The 17,586-nt window shown below is 41.6% G+C and overlaps 1 protein-coding gene across 1 annotated transcript; it reads left to right on the top strand.

Annotated features, from left to right (window-relative positions):
* Positions 1 to 6,366: 6,366 nt before the first annotated feature.
* Positions 6,367 to 13,062, top strand: LOC127296407 (ATP-dependent Clp protease ATP-binding subunit CLPT2, chloroplastic). Its single transcript, XM_051326471.2, has 6 exons — positions 6,367 to 6,656; positions 6,834 to 6,869; positions 6,951 to 7,060; positions 8,517 to 8,696; positions 12,675 to 12,802; positions 12,888 to 13,062. Exons 1-6 carry the CDS (start codon positions 6,451 to 6,453, stop codon positions 12,918 to 12,920), a joined length of 693 nt encoding a protein of 230 aa, XP_051182431.1. The 5' UTR covers positions 6,367 to 6,450; the 3' UTR covers positions 12,921 to 13,062.
* Positions 13,063 to 17,586: the final 4,524 nt, after the last annotated feature.

Here is a 17,586-nt window from a genome sequence, read left to right as displayed (position 1 = left end):
ATATAGCATCCAACCTCTTGTAGGTTGTATCTTGGCATGAAATTATTTATTTCGAAAATATTGCGGTTCTTGAAAAACCCTTTTAAAGTAAAACTTCTTATTGAACATTTGAGTAATTTGAGAAGATGCATATGATAGGTTATATATATATATCATATTTTATGATTCACCTATCACAAATATGCCCTCTAGCAATTTATTGCATATCAATTCCTCAAAGAGCTCTTGTGTGCAATATTGATGAATTTGTGAAATAAATCCGTATTTGTGATACTTGTTGCCTTTCTCAAAACACTCCAACTAGCTCTACTTCCCTTATTGTTAGTTGTAATGTTTTTGAGGTTTAACTTGGTTGAAGTTCATTCATATATACCATAAGTGAAAATTGGAGCCATAGGCTATATATGCTTCTTAAGCAAACATCCTTTGGTATATTTTATGACTTCATCTTGGATATCTTGTTTTATCTATTTTGTTAACCTCTTGTGTGTGCATGTTTCTTTATGGATCACTTTGTCCACTTTAGAAACTCATATACATAAGAGTGTTAATCCATCACCTTGATATCCTTGATCTTTGCCGACCATCTTTTACCCCTTTTGTTTTTAGTGGGTTGGTAAAGAAAATTTATGAGTGCTTGGTTTATTTATTTTCTTCATGCACTCATATCTCGTAATTGTTGGATTAAAGTTGTTCTTGATAAGCATACTCTCTTTATCTTAGTTGTGTTCTAAATGATATATAGGGAGTGAGGATTCCATGTTTGTGCATATTGTATTCAAATGCAAACATTATAAATTGTGCACGAACCTTGGGGAGCTTTCTTATTTTTTGAGCACTATATTTCTCTTATCATGATATCTTTGTTTGTCCAATTGGATCTTTGATTGCTTGCTTTATTTGTTGAAGCTCACCTCACCATGTTATCTTTATGCAATCTTTGATCCTCAATATAGTTTGATTTCCTTCAAGTATTCATCATTGGATATGTCCACTTGATTCCACTCAAATTATGAGAAGTGCACACTTTGGGGAGGAACTCACATTATATTGGCCTTCTACATTTTTCACCCATTTTGACAATCGATGCCAATGGGGGAGAAGTTTAGAGGGTTTAAAGGAATGGTTTTATACTTAAGCTTGGTTTGTGCTTAAGTGTTTTGCCTCTCATGCATTCCATATTTATATGTCTTGCATGATTGTATATATATAGTGGAAACTATCCCAAAGGTTAATCTTGACAATATATGCAATGAATTCATGTTCATCACACGTGCATACATTGTGGGGGAGTTTTCTCTATATATATTGGTTCTACTCACATCCATTGCATTTGTTGTAGTTGTGTGAGTAGAGACGGTTTTGATATGGGCTAGTAGCTTTGTGTTACTTGACCATATCAAATACAACCTCTTGTATACAACTTATTCTCGGATAAGTTGAGTACTTGTTTCTAATATTCATTATATAAACCCTCTTATTGTGGTTGTCATCAATTACCAAAATGGGGGAGATTGTAAGGGTACATTGCCCCTATGTGTGGTTTTGGTAATTAATGACAACCCCTATGGACTAATGTTTTCATTGAGTTTATATGAAGGAATATTCCATAGGTACTACTTGTTCTCCATGTGTTGGATTCAAGTATGGATGCCATGAAGATAAAGGTATACCTTGTGTATTGGCATCAAGATCATCGGTTTGAAGATACATATGTGATATGATCAAGAAGAAGAAATGAAGATGGAGTTCTTATGTGGAACTCAATATTAGCCATGCTCTATCTTATGAGAATATGAGAAGGTACAAGGTTAAGTCGGGCAAGTTCAAGATGAGCATCTCAAGTGGATCACATGCTTGAAGCTTGCCGTCCATTTGGTGATAATGGACATGTGAAGATGTGCATCAATAGAGCTTTCCCATCATGGTGTATGGGGGAGCATTTGTGAGTCTTCACGAAGCGACGATGATCAAGTGAGGCATTCCGGCTTGAGTGGAGCTTGAAGAGCTATCATCAAGATCAAGCGGGATGCGCAAGGCAAAGGTATGGCCTTGCTAGGTTTTCCTTTTACCGGTCTCAAGGTGGTTGTTGGGAGACCGGATTATAGGATAAATAGCCGCACTATCAAGAGGGGCTTTCGGTTGGGTAACTTGATCGCATCGTCTTAGAGAGCTCAATCCTTTGCATACTTTGCATATCCCTATTGCTTCTTGGTGTTTCTCTGTGTGAGGTTCTTGAGCTTGTTGCTAGCTTTACAACAAGCCCAAGTTCATCGAAAACGGAATCCGCATGCATCTTCTATTTGCGTTTTCGAGTTTGGACGTCTTTACCGTTTCTTGACGGTGGGAGACTCCCTCTCTAAAATCATCTAAAATGTTCTGAGAGGAGTCTCCATATTTCCAGTTTTTGTTGGGGTTCTATTCGTCGTTATCTTTCCAACAAAATTGGTTTCATGTCAATCGGAGTCAGGACACAAAAGTTATCACGGTTTTTGTATAACATGATTTCCTGTGGCCGGTTTCTAGCCCGGCGTGACCGGCCGTCTGACCGGATGGCCGGTTCAAACCGGCCCCTGGACCGGTGCCATCCGGGCACTATCCGATAAGCTTTTAATCTTGGTCCGGTTTCTAGCCGGCGTGACCGGCCGTCGGCCGGATGGCCCGGTTCAAACCGGCCCACTGGACCGGTGCCATCCGGGCACTATCCGATAAGCTTCTCGGCTTGGTCCGGTCACTAGCCCGGTCGGCCGGTCTGTGGACCGGATGGCCGGACTGTGGCCGTATGACCAGGTCTGAACCGGACGGCCGGTCCGAGCCGGTTGGCCGGCCTCCTCGGCAGCGGACTCGGCCCAACTTTTCCCCAACGGTTATATTTGCTCTTGGGCTATAAATAGCCCTTCTTCCACCTTGGGCTGTGTACTTCTTCCCTTTCTCTCACCTCCATTGTTGCATTTGAAGAAGTTGCTCTCTCTCTTGTTCCCCCCCATGATTCTTGCTCATATTTGAGGATTTGAGAGAGGAGATCTAGATCTACACTTCCACCAAACCAATTCTTCTCTAAGTGAGGGAATCTCTTGGGATCTAGATCTTGGAGTCTTTGGTTGACTTTCCCCCTTGTTCTTCCTCTCCAATCTCATCCTAGCATTCGTTGCTTTGGTGGGATTTGAGTGTGAAGGACTTGAACACCTCCGGTGTTCTTGCTTTGCATCATTGCATAGTGTTGAGCTCTCCACCACGATTTGTTCGAGTGAGAGATCGTGAGCTTGTTACTCTTGGAGGGTGACCTCCTAGTTGGCTTGGTTGGTGTCCCGGTGATCTCTTCGTGGAAGATTGTGAAGGGGCCCGGGCTTCTCCTTCGTGGAGCTTGTGAAGTGGTTGTGGAGCTTGCCATCTCCGGAGCGGAGGAAAAGCTAACCATAAGGAAAGGGCCATTATCCTTCGTGGGTGTGGTTCGGAGAATAGGGTGAGCCTTCGTGGCGCGGGGAATCCTTCGTGGGACCTCCACTCCTCCAAACGTGACGTACCTTGTTGCAAAGCAAGGGAACACGGGAATACATCCTCGTCTCCGCGTGCCTCGGTTATTTCTATACCCGAGCTCTCTTTCCTTGTGATAGCCATCGTGCTTGAAGTATATATATATATATCTTGCTATCACTTGTGCTACATATATCTTGTGCCTATCTTGCTTAGCTCTAGTTGCTATTGTTACACTTAGTTGAGCCTAGCATATTTAGGGTTTGTGCTTGTAAACTAAACGATAGTTTAATTCCGCATTCTTACAAGACAAAATCCGCAAGAGTTTGTAATTGCCTATTCACCCCCCCCCCTCTAGGCGACATCTCGATCTTTCACCAATGGAGGTGCTGGAGGTGTTGCATGCTCCCCTGATCGTCTCATTGGTGCGTGGAGTAAACCTCTTCTTGGTATCACGAACCCTCTCATTGCTGAGCTCATTGCGTGATGGAGTCATCTTCGCCAAAATTCGGGGCCTCACACATGTGGTTATGAAGATGGACTGCTTAGAGGTGGTCAACCTCTGGAATACTCACCACAGTTCTCGTTCGATTGTGGCTCCTCTTTTAGTTGAGATTAGAGAGTTAGCTTCTTCGTGTAGTTCTTTTGTTATTTAGCATGTATTAAGGACATCCAACTACCCGGCGCATCTTTGTGCAAAGCGTGCGAGTACTTTGAATGTGATCGAGAGTTGGATGGACGAGACTCCTAGATTTTTGTTCAGCTGCCTTCTGGCAGACTAGCAAGTGCTTATGTTTGAATAAAGATCTCCAATTACCGCAAAAAAAAGAAAATAGAGTATTTTAATTCAAATAATCTTTGGTGCGAACATTATTGCACGGTCTCCTAGTGTGACGTACTACCACGTTGTTGGATTGGGGTCCCTTGGTGGTGCGTTTGTGCTTTTGATCGGATATGAGTTGACGTGGAGGGGAATGATTGGGTTGCGCTTCAATCCATGTCAACGTAATTGAAACATTGTTTTATTCGCAGGATTGATCTTATACGAATCTATTTTAGGAACTCATTTACATTATATTTCATCATCCATTGAAACCTCTTAATTAGAAAAAACTTTATTTAAAATAACACTCCAGTCAATCGATTTATAAAATATATAAATAAATTTAAAGAGGATACTCCCTCCTTCACAGTTTATTAGGAACGCGCGTACCCCTAGGTCGTTAATTTAACCTATATATTTTAAATTATATAATGTAAAACTTATATCATTAGAAAGTAGAACATCTAAACTTTCTAATGATATAATTTTTATAACATATAACTAATGCTAACTTGATCAAATTTGCGACCTAGGGGTACGCGCGCGCCTTATAAACTGTGAGAGAGGGAGTACCATGTTATAAATGTGCATTTTTTCCTTTAAAATTACGTGACGTGAATATCTAATTTCTCGAAAGAGTAGCCACGTTGGATTGTCTCGCCCTCTATAGGCTAGTCTAGCACAAGGACAACATTTTCGTGCATGTGAGCTAATAAGTTTCCTTTTTCTTTTTTTACTTTACTCATATATAAGAGTATAAAGTGATGGTACATGTGTCACACAAGTATATCCATTGAGGTCATGTTGTTGGATTATGTTACCCAAAAATAAATTAGAGTATTTTAAGTCAAATAATTCCAACATTAGAAGTGGAAAAGTATTTCCTTTAGAAGTACCGTCAGGTGAACTTTCTATGTCGGCTAAATCTTTGGCGTGGACATTTATTGCGTAGTCCCCTAGTGCGACGTACTCCCGTGTTGTTGGATTGCATCACCTGTTGGTGGGTTAGTCTTTTTGATGGGTTAGGGTTAGGGTTAAGATTTAGGGTTAGGGTTAGGGTTTAGGATTAGGGTGAGGGTTACTCGCTAAATCACAGTTCATATTAGGGCGATAAAAAAGATTTTAATTTGTTGCAGGCTCCACATGTAGTAGCTTTGGCTAGTGATACTCTTATGGGTGTACTGTTTGTTTAGGTTCTTCTATGTGCAATGGTACATGGTTAGCAAACACAATACATACGTAGACGTCTACAGAAGCATACATACACTCATCCCTACGAACGCACACACGCATACCGTATCCCTATGTGCACCTCCGAGAGACTGAGTCCGAGAAACTAATCCGGCAGGTCTTAAAATTGACAAAGTCACCATATACACCTGTTTGTCGATGGGAAGTCACCTCCCACTGAAAGAATATGCCGTCTTTTACGAGACACCAAGGTGTTAAATCTAAGGTTTGAACTCTAGTAAACTCAGGATGCCAGCGTCATCCAACCACATGTTGATTCTCACTTTGTTTTATGCTCTCTTCCACATTGACTCGAAATTGGTCTAGTGCCATGACAAGATTGTATCGTGGTCTTGTGTTGGCTATGCTTCCTTGTCTAAGCCAGCTTTGTTTTTCATAGTAGTTACATTCTTCTCCCAAATTGTGGACACGAGTTAGTTTTGCGATGAAGATTCCTAGTGTGGTTTGTGTGCATGGTTGGTATGTTTTTTCCTGTCTCGGGTATAGCGTCATGGGTGAAAGTTATCTTGGTATGTGTATCGATTTTTCCTGGTTATCAAAAAATTATCTAGACAATGTTATTTTTAATTAGTCAAAAACTTTTGCCTTGTTTGGAAAAAAATATTATAGATTCGACATTAAACAAAATTTGTACGTAGCTTAAATTAAATACTAACATATTGATAATCGTTTGAGAAAAGAAGAAGAAAAAAAGCAGTACCTGAATTGCGATTCTCAGGAGTCGAGAGTTTTTTTTTTGTTTACAAGAAAGAAAAAAAAAGACAGAGGAGAGATGAGAGTTTTAGCCGTTTTCTCCTTGTAGCCTCAGCAGACGGTCTTGCAACGAAGTCATTGTGCAATCGGTCGCTGCCCACTCTCTCTCGCTTATCGCTTCCCCTATCCCCCCAAAACCTCCGCCTGCCATGGCGACCGCCGCCCAGACCGCCGCCACATTCCTCTCCTTCCTCTCATCCTCCCACCACCACACCGCCCCCTCCTTTTCTGTCTCCTTCCTAGCGACCCCCGTCCCGCCCGCCTCGGTTCGGGCCGCTGGCGCGGGGGGCCCAACCCTCACCTCCCGCTGCCGGGGCCGTCGAATCGCCGCCGCCGTTGCTCAGCTCCCTACTAAGTGAGTACGATTGATAGCATCGCGAGCACACAGCAGTTTTTCCTGATAAAACATTTCTGAATTAGAGCTGTTTCCTCTAAGTCTTCGATCTCTTGAATTAATTACAGTACTTGTTTTGCGCTATCTGATTATTGTGTTTCCTGCCACGATCTTACTTTTGAAGTTACTGTTTTTTAGGAATCCAGAGCTAGCTTCTGGGGAGAAGAAAATCCGGTGAGCTACAATTCCCCCGATATGTCGCCATATTATATGTCTATACTCTCAGGAAATGACACGGGGATTCGTTGCACACAGGTGGTCATCGAGGGCGGTGCGGTCATTTGCAATGGCCGAGCTGGAGGCACGGAAGATGAGGTACCCAACCACGGGCACTGAGGGGCTGCTTATGGGCATACTTGTTGAAGGTGAGGCAAATCCACAAATGATTTTTACATCGGCAAAACATTTGCTTATTTGCTATGCTTGGCCGGTAACTTAAGTGCGGAAAGTTAGTTGTAATCTGTGTTTGCAAATGGTATAAGATGAATGATCGAGGAGTTAGATAGAACCTAGAACGGTCGTGGAGATTTCTCGTCAGAAAATGCCCGAAGCTGAGCTGGTACTAATGATTGTATGGGTTTATGTAGCAAGAATAGGAACAACTTTTGTTCATGACTGATTGGATAGCAAGTATTTTTGTTGATGAGCATGTGTAGTGCACCTGGTGCATTTACTTATACTACTAGTAAGACAGCTGTGCTACACCACGGAACAAAAACGACGTAAGAAAAGGGGTATGGCAGAGGAGACGGTAGCTTGCTGCTATGCTTGTAAGTTTTTATACTCGCATTTGTGAGGGTTGAGACGATGAAGGCTAGAAAAGGGGTGAACGGACGACCAGTAACACAACTATTTAGAAGTCTTTTTCTGTGCATTACATCTCTTCATGTCTGGTGAAAATACAGAATGGAGAGCAAAATTCTGGAGCCATGAATAATGGTGCATTAGTTTGTAGTACACATAACGACCTTTTTGTAAATGGATTTTGGCGCCGAAAAGTCATGAAATTCTCAATCGCTTACACTATTTTATTTATATGCATGATATCATCTATCACTCTGTTCCATAATATAAGCCGTTTTAGCAAACTGGCTTATATTATGGAACAGAGGTAGTAGTAGTGGTTAATGATGGAAAACCTTAGGAAGCCAAAACTTTGTGGCAATATGGCATGCAGGTCTTTTAGTAGGATAGAAGCAATATGAAGTCTGAAGCATTATTTTTGGTTTGATTGCCCCATAGAAAAAATAATAAAAGAATATATAGCCAACTATTTACAGAAAAATAAAACAGTGGAAAAAATGCTGTAATGTAGATTTTTGTGTGGAAATGTGGAGTATGCAAACCCTTTTTTCTTTCACGACGCCTATAGAGTTTTGTGCCTCTTTTTGCTTGCTCATGGGGATCGGGTTGAAGAGTAGTGTGAGGTCTGTTATAAATAAGGTTACCCTGTGACAGTTTATAGGTGTTAACTGCAGTTTAAACCTTAACATTTGATGTGTTCGTTCACATACAATTCTGTTTCAACTTAGTTCGTTATTAGTTGTACTGTCTCAAGCTATTTTCTGCGCCAACACAATATACGCTTGCTACATCAAAGCCTCGTAGTTATCAGCAGTTGTAATTGACATATAAAGATTGCTGATGCCGTATTTTGCCAAATGTCGACAACAACTGTTCAACACATGTTACATCAAAGCCTCGGTAGTTATCAGAAGTTCTAATTGGCATATGAACCGTTGAGCTAACATTTTCTGTTTATCATTTTTCTCATTGTTATGCTCATTTTTATGCACTGAACTACAAGTTTGTTGCTTTCAGGAACTAGCGGCGCGGCAAAACTTATGCGTGCTAATGGAATCTCATTGCTCACAGTGCGTGACGCGGCGGCGGAAGTTCTTGGGAAGTCAGAAATGTTTTACTTCAGTCCTATGCATCCACCATTGACAGAATCTGCACAGAAAGCCCTTGATCAGGCTGTAAATGAGAAACTGAAAACAGGTTATTTCCTTCTAAGATTTCTTATTTGTGTTGAAAAGATACTCAAATGTGTGGCATGTTTCTTATTGTTATGGGATAATGTGAGGCTTGAATAATGCATACGCTATTTCCTTTTTGAAGAATCAGATGTGTTGGCGTATCTTTTCTGCTAAATTGCTAAAGATAAATAAAGTTCCTATGTTTAATGATTTCATCTTGGGTTTGATGCACATACTAAGCTAGGACTAGGTTAGACTCGGACCTTTTGTTCTACTGGTTAGTGCATGGAACTTAATATTGTATCAGAGCAGAGGTCTTGGGTTGCCCTCTTTCTGTCCACCTTTAGCCTTTATCGAGCCACACATGAAAGAGGGTGTTGAAGTGTGTGGATTCATCAGTTTGGACTTTTGGTTCTACTGGTTGGGTACTTTATGTTTACTACTTCTGCAAAATCTGATATAGTAATGTGCTACTATACAACATCTATATGTTACCATCTGCTACCATTCTAGATGGCCATACAAAAATTGTAATAGGTTTCCGTAGCCATGCTTTTGAGCAACCATTGCACGATACTACTTGAAGTTCAAAACAAGTAAATGTGTTACCATATATATAGATGGTCATTCTATACCTTGGTACATATTAGTAGGTCACTCTTTTTTGGAAACATTAGTTTCTGATTCATGCAGGCTTTATTGTTTCGTTTTAACTACTATTTTGTTTATGTTTAGTCTTCTTGTATAATATGAATTTACATTTTAATACCCAATAGAAGTGTATATGATCTGTGGATTACTGAGTAGACTCATGATATATTGATATACAATTGTTTTCTCTCCGATGTATTATATACTCCTTCGTTTATATAATTACTTCCTTCCCTGATGAATGTCTATCAGACAATTAGGCTATGCACACCTGCTGACCTGCAACCTGCAATATAAGAGCGCGAACTAGGTTGAAATGATGAATAGAAATGCTGGAGTGTCTTTGCTTTCATTTCTGCAAGTTAGGTTGCATTGCTTAATTGCAGATGTTAGTTTTGGACATGAAGTATTGCTGAGTTGCTTTCTTATCCATAAGGATTTTGGCACAATGTAGTACTCCCTCCGATCCATAATAAGTGTCGTGGGGAGGGAGTATCTGAAATTGTTGAATGTTGATATGTGATACGCCTACAGAAAAATATAAATATGCACAATGAGTCGCCTACCTTCGTGTAACAGTAAATTCTTCCAATCCTTGACATTTTACTGTGTTAGCTAAATTGTATTTTTTATTTTGCATCATAGTTTAACCTATGTTTATTTTGATTTTTCTAGGGGTTCCAGCCTCATTTCTGTTGTTACTTCACACTCTCCCAAGACAAACCTACATGACCATATTTCCAAAAAAAAATTGGAGAACATTTTCTGAATATTTAACTAATCCTCCACTGCATAGTTCCCAATCTTTTTTTTAAAACTAGTTCCCAATCTTAGTAATAAAGAACTGCAATGCCCCCTTATCCCCACCCCCATAGAAGCAGTGATTTCAAGCTGTTGGTAGAGTGCATATTATACCTATTAAAAGAAACCAAACTAATTTTGACATTCGGATCCTGTCTTGTGGAGCTAATATATGTATATCCTGTTTGGGTATCCGTAGTTCTCAATAGGCTATGTTACAATCAATCATTTTTTTGTCAAATGTTTGACAAATGACGGGATTTCCTTACATGACCCTGAGAGCCCATAACTATAAGCTATAGAGTCTGCAATGAATAAGATTGTTATGGCTGGACCATTTGATCTGTGTGAAAAAATTGAGGCCATGCTAACATCAGTCCTAGAAGAGCCTAAGTCAATTTACCAAAGTTTGGATTAATATTTGGTCATAGTGAAAAGATTTGTGTTTCTCTGGTTTGTTGCCAAAACAGTATGCCATGATTAAATGAGCAAACCAAACCTGACATGTTTCGACCAGACTTTGACTTAATAATGTAAATTTTGACATAAAGCAAGCAATCAAGGAAACCCTGAATACAGGCCAGTTTTCACGAAGAATTGGACTGTTTAGTGAAGCATCAGACCTGACCACGTGTTAGTCAATTATTGTAACAACCTTAAAGTGTCCTAAAAAGCTTTTCCCTGTCATATCATTTTATAACCCTTGGCAGTAAAACATTTTAAGTTTTGACCATCATATGGAAATTTCACTAGCACCAAATCTATAGTACTAGGTCCATCATGAAATCTACTTTCATTATGCTTGCTTATTTTCATCAAAACTGATGGTCCAAAACTCCAAATGTAACCTTGGAGATCATGTCAATGTAGGAGGGAGTACTCAATTCCTTCTTATTTTATTGTAAAATCTTCGTTGTTTCTGGCTTGATAGCGACCTCCCAACTCCGTTCCCCAAGTGTTTGAGGAAGCTGTTTCAGCATATCTTGCATGGCATATATTGTGGTAGCTGCTTGTATTTTGCTTGCAACCCTGGTCGACCTCACCCTCTGTTTACATTTCAACAAAACATAGCTCTGTTTGATGTCGTTTTACAAAAATGGTTTGAACTGGACCGTATTGGTTCCACTTTTTTTAATAAGGAGAGTTAAAACCATGCTGGGTGCGTTAGCAGTTTTGTCTGTACTCTGCAAGGAGTTATACAAAATGTTGTATTCGGATTGCTCCTACACTGATTATCCGGAAGTAGCATACAGGAGTCCTTAGCACCACCATGACCACCATGACCCACTTAGATTGATATTTCCAGCTCCACGTTCATGAGTGAGATCTTCAAACATGCAGGACTGGGGATAGGTAGCAGGCTCGTACCATTCTTCTTAGGGTATAACTTGTGTGATGTTAAGGTTGAAATTGTGATAGATGATGATATTTACAACACTTGTTGTGAGAATTGAAGGGCTTGGATGACTTTTTGTTTTGTAAGAGCATGAGTCTATCAAGAAATGGCACTTGTAATCTGCGTGTCTAAGAAGGATTTGGAATTGAAGCCATGTACCTTTGGCATGGTGCAGTTTGGCTGGCAGCAACTTGGTTTTAAATAAATAAAAACTTGCACGAAATGACTGTCCCAGGTTTGACAGTAGCTACATTTACAGTCTAGAAAGTCGGTATTTCCCTTTTTTGGATAGGTTTGCCACTTCATATTTGGGTTTAACTCTACTCTAAAGATATGTGCATTTTAATTCAATGTAGTCTTGAATTTTGTGGCCACTCTATTCTTATGTGCACTACGATTTCATTCCTGTTGGTTTTGTCTACCTAGTTAGTACTTACGGTAAAAAAAATGATTTGGAAAATCTTGATTATTCAACGTCGGATCGAATCATGTACGCCCATTTCATAGCTAGAATATTAGATGCAATTTTAGGATTCCTGGTAATCCTAACCGCAGGAATGTTGTGGAGTTATCAGATGCCTGCCTATTTCAAAGAGAACATAAAATTACAGGAATCTTGTTCCTCCTGTGATCTAGCATTCCTAACTACCTTTTCCAGGTCTTGTGGCAAACTCAGGAATCTTTTTGGGTTACCCCTCAACTCCTGGCAATCAATCATCTTAATATTCCTGATACCAAACTCCAACCTTAAGTCAACTTGGTACTCCTGAGTCCTGAATGTTGATTCCCTTGTATGGTTGTCAACTGGGAAATAGTGTAGCAGTTCTTTTTTTAGGAAGGGCAAGCTTACTGGCCTCTGCATTTTCCAATACACACAACCATAATTTTATTGCAAAGTATGTTAGGCATCAGGGCCAAATAATCGGCCTACAAAAAGAAAGGAGAAAATGGCAAACAAAGTGTCATCCTGAGGCAAAAGCGATTATCTGAACTCAGTTTCGAACTGGACAGTACTGTAGCGGATCTGCACAAACACTTGAGCATTATTTGAGTGGGATGCATCTCTTTCTTTCTTTTTTATGTCTACCCATCTGAAATATACCCTTATTATTCCTTCTTTATTTTGCCTAATTAGTTCAATTCTGACTTTAGGTGAGGATGGAGAGGTAACGGCCAATCATTTGTTCCTGGCGATATGGTCAGATAAAGAGTCAGCTGGTCATAAGGTTCTGGCTTCCCTTGGTTTTGATGATCAGAAAGCCAGTTTGCTGGCCAAAACGGTAATGTTTTAATTTCTGTGCGGAGATGGATACTTCAGTCACATGCGTCAGGGTTTCTCATTTTTTTTGTACTAACGCTTTGCAGGCTGATGAAGAGGCAGCAATGGGTCCTAGATAGCAAAGAGAGCAACTAGTTTATATTGGGCTTGAGCTTCTCTGAGGTTATGTGTGCACTTGGCAACCTCTAGGCGCTAGTTGGCAGCTCCAGTACCATGGACCCACATTAAGTTAAATTGAAGAGATTGCTTCTATAAGATTCAGGGTACTAAAGATCTGGTAGGTCGAATCCAATGCATGTACTCCAGCCATTGCCAAAGCCAAATGTGGTACATGTAAAACATTGCAATGTATTTTTGAAACAACATGGATCTGTTCCGCACTAAGCTAGATGTGTGGACTGCCCTTGAAAGACCCCTTTCAGAGATCCAGATTTGAGTTCACTTCTTCCTTCAGAGTTTTTGTTCAGTTTGCACTCTGAAAAACAATATGCACATCAATGTGAAATGTTGTTATGGGTCATATCCACTGCATTCGACACTATGTACGAAAATATGTCCAAGATATATTATGATTTAATACTTGGTCAGCATTTGCGCCTAGAACTGTATAGTTCTCTCATCATTTCAAGCAGAGGAAACTTTCCCACTTTACACCAAATGTGCAACACGAGATTGGTACCTGGCGCTATGCTTTGATTACAAGGTCATCTTCCTTCAAAAGTTCAAATCTTTTACATTGTTTATTGTTTTGGCCTTGGCTTTGTGCATCACTTTTTTCTGCTTATTGGCACGTAACTAAGCTGACAGAGACTATCAGGAGGTTATACATTGTATTCGTGGATAGGGAAGTGTCATGGCTCGACACTTAGCATGTACATACTGGAAGCTGACGCCATGTAGGTGTGGTCAGGTGACCTGCCTCATTCCCGAGCTTAGGTTTCTGCTGTGAAGTCATCATCAGGTATCATTCCTATCTGCCACCGACAGGGCATGTCCTGTTGGATTAGAACTTTTGGCTAGCTCGGCGCTGGGGGTGAATGAATAGAACAGCCATATGCTTGCTGCCTAGGACAAGAAAGGAAGCAATGCGATTAATATCAGAATTTCTTGCGTGCCAGCAACCGCGTACTTACAGATTTATGGTTCACTGTTTATCATGTTTACCTACCTTTGAATTGTCGAGTCTAAACCGTTCACGCTGCTTCCACATAATGGCATTAATTACATGTTCAGAAAGTAGTAGTAAGGAACACTTTGTACTTCTGTGGGAGAATAATGTACATTTCGAGCCTCATGCTTGCTACCTGCTAGCTAGCTAGTACAACTACTATATACCAAGTCTCCGAGTTAACGAATGAGGAAGCAAAAAGTTGTGTGCGACCTACGTGTTGGCTAATTTCTTGTCATATGGTCAAGCGTGCACCAGTCTATTAGAGTAATGCAACTAGTATGCAAGGTTATAAACAACAGGAGAATTTGGCTTCTCCGACGCGCTTTATGGGTTGTTTACTCCTTTCCTTCGTTTCCTTGGAATGTTTGCACCAAAAGGCATGTGCCCTCTTTTCTTTGCTTATTTCTATATTAGAGTTTCCTTGGTGTAGGAAGGTAAGAGATAGCATACATCTCTTGTACTCATCTATGATCCATGCTATTAACCAGATAACACTGAACTACTGAGAATTGCTACTCCCTCGGATCCATATTACTTGTCACTAATATAGATGTATCTAGACATATTTAGTTCTAGATACAGGCATATCACCGACAAGTACTATGGATCGGAGGGAGTAATACAATGCTAGAGAGAGCATGCAAGTCTTCTAAGGTTGGCAAGTGGTCAACCGACGATGTGTGTGTTACTTATGTGTGGCTGCTAACGCGGCAACTACAAAGCGACGATGATTTACAGCAGGTGGTCCGGTTGAGAGGCGTGAGTCCTACATATATACTTTCTCTTCGAAACTCATCATTAGAATGAAAGTTACCGTCTTCTACGCGAAGGGTCGACTGTTTGATATGGGATGACATGGGCTTCACGAGGCAGCAGCCGCGGTGGCTTCTTTGGTGGCCGTTCTTTGGTAAAGCCGACTCAAGGAGCAGCGAACAGTTTGTGTTGACAACCAGGTTGGCCAAGCGTGCCCTTAAGACTGTCGTGTTCCACGATAGTTGAAGAAGGCGTTGTATCGATTTTGGGTCAGTTTTCCGCTAAGTATCCGGTCAATAATCTTTTTCTTTTTAAACAAAGTGAGGCTATATTGCATGCTTTTGTTGATTAAAAAACAGCGTTGTCTTGTAATTCTATGTACCCGAACCATTTCTTGACGGCTATGTATATGCATGTTGTCTCATCCATACAAGTATAATCAAACGTGGTATGAGTAGGACTGAGAGATGTAGGACGTGGATTGCCTACTCAAAGCATTCACAAAAAGAAAGTACCTACTCAAAGAATAACCCTTGCCCTGGGAGAGGCCGAGAGCTACCTAGGTTCTAATCCAGATCTCTTTGGGGGACGAGGCCAGTGGCCACCATCTTGGTCTCCTCTACACTAGACAACACTGGTGTTTCATCTCTAGTTCTCATCCAGTCCAGAAGTCAAGGAAATGCATCCAGGGCGGGCAGCCTATAGATCGATATGATAGCTCATGCATGTCCAAAAAGATCATGCTCTTTCTTAGGTCGTTTGACTAGTAGCACGGTGCACGGGATATGTGGCGTTGGACCACCGATTGATACAAGACAGCACCTGTTAGTAGCGCTTAGCCTTTTGCTTACTCTGCCTAAGCTTCTCACGTGCCGTCTATCCGACGTGTAGGAGCACTGTAGTGCTGACTGCTGAGGCTTCAGAAAGTTAAGTTCTTGTTCTCCTTGCTCGCACCAGACCACATTAAAGTCACTGCCAGTGCAAGTCCGGCTGCGGTCCGGCAAAGTCATGTGGCTCAGGTGCTGATTCTCTGCTGCACTCTTCGTCCAATCATTCAGTTATCTCAGCCTCAGGGATAGACTACTGTACTACTCTACTACAAGTAGCAGTACGTATCAACGTTGATTAAAAGCTCGTTTGGTCGCTTATTTAGCCTTCTTTATTTCTAGTGTATTTAGGAGATCGGAGAGGATTACCCCGAATCCCAGAAAATTACCAATAGTTTGTTTACTTTCCCGGGTTTAGGCGAGATAATCCTAAGATATCCTTTTCCATTCCCACATTTTTGCCTAGAATTAAAACTCTTCATCATGCTAACAGCCAGCTCTTGAAATTCCGCACCGGTCTCTCCTCTCAGCCGCCGCCTCAACCCTAGCCGCCTCCAGTTCATCCTCCTCCATAGATTGGTTTCCCCTCCTCCGGTCGGCTTCGCCGGCGTTAGGAGGAGTGGGGAACCCGATCTATGCGTGGAGTTTCGAATAAAAGTATTGTTTTCATTAGATTATGTTAGAATTTTGGTAGCCGCTTTCTTGTTGGTTTCCCCTCAATGAAGATGACATCGTCTGCAATAAGTGATCTTCGGCCTTTCGTTCGGCGACGAGATCTTCTTCCCGGCGTCAATGGTGGTGTTGAACAATCACAATTTTCTAGGTATGTGCCTTCGGTTCCTGCTTCGCCAGATCGATTTTGGATCTTTTGTCGTTGTTGCCGCGAGGAGGATTATCCTCGCAGTTTTTGTCCCTACTGCTACGTCCTCGACAATGGTGATTCGTACTCTCGGCTCTCCATCGACGATGACAAATCTAGTCGGTTATTATTCCCTGACATACTGGTGTTGATACTCTTGCCGATGTTATATGACTGCTTTAATGGTTGCGTGCGTGCACGCAGCCTTGGCATTGCGGCTCAAAAAATTATGGGAGAACTTTCATCGATATCTACAGGTCTATGGTTCGTTATCTATCTTTGGTTGCCTTCAGAAGAGTACAAGATTGTGTTCTGGAAGAAGAAAGAAATTGAAGACCTCAAAAATCTGTTACTATCTTTTAGACTTTATTCTGTAATCGTTGGAGTCAGTTCATGTATCTCTACCATGTACTATTTGTTGCTATAAATATATGTGGTATTGATTGTCAAAAAAAAAACTCTTCATCATGCTTGTGTATTTTTGGGAAAAAGTATTTGAGGTGATGTGCACTACGGGGAAGACGCCGTGGGCCGACGGCCCCGCACCGTCGGCACAGGTAAGCTCACCGTCGGCACCGTCTCTGCCGACGGTCACCGTCGGCGTACCGGCGTCGGCACAGATGGCGTCGGGGTTCGCGCGGGCACCGTCGGCGTACCACGACACCGTCGGCACAGGCGTACGCCGACGGCTGGACGGTGGCCGTCGGCCTGCCCATCGTCGGCACACTCATCTCGCCGTCACGCCGCCCCGTCAACGTGCCCCCTTGTGCCGACGGTTTCACCGTCGGCACGCTTTCATTTTTTTTTTCCCCGAACCGGCGGGAAATCGTTCTGATTTGAATCGGAAAAACGCCGCGCTGGCTGACTGCGACGGTGTCACCGTCGGCACAGACCCTGCCATTTGGCACAGCTACGGGCTGTCTTGACGGTGACACCGTCGGCACAGCCAGTCGATTTTTCGATTTTTGCCAATTTGGCCTCGTTTGCTCGAGAAAATCGCAGAAAATGCACATATTATAGGATTGAATATGCAGTAACATATATATCACCATATAGCACCCAGATATCACCGTATAGCACCAAATCTCACAAATATCGCAGCAAATCGCACAACTAGCACAACTATAGCATACTCGACCATGGTACATACACCGGATCCACTACAAAGATGGAGC

The sequence above is a fragment of the Lolium perenne genome, chromosome 4, assembly GCF_019359855.2.
Source record: "Lolium perenne isolate Kyuss_39 chromosome 4, Kyuss_2.0, whole genome shotgun sequence".
Classification (NCBI taxonomy): domain Eukaryota; kingdom Viridiplantae; phylum Streptophyta; class Magnoliopsida; order Poales; family Poaceae; genus Lolium; species Lolium perenne.
The sequence above is the reverse complement of the archived record's forward strand: the minus strand, read 5'-3'. Positions and strand labels throughout refer to the sequence as shown.

Bases quoted from the DNA above. Each gene is read 5' to 3' on its own strand.
- LOC127296407 (XM_051326471.2), top strand. From the start codon at position 6,451: ATGGCGACCGCCGCCCAGACCGCCGCCACATTCCTCTCCTTCCTCTCA. The intron at 8,697-12,674 runs GTTATTTCCTTC...TTCTGACTTTAG, and splicing joins AAATGAGAAACTGAAAACAG to GTGAGGATGGAGAGGTAACG. The intron at 12,803-12,887 runs GTAATGTTTTAA...AACGCTTTGCAG, and splicing joins CCAGTTTGCTGGCCAAAACG to GCTGATGAAGAGGCAGCAAT.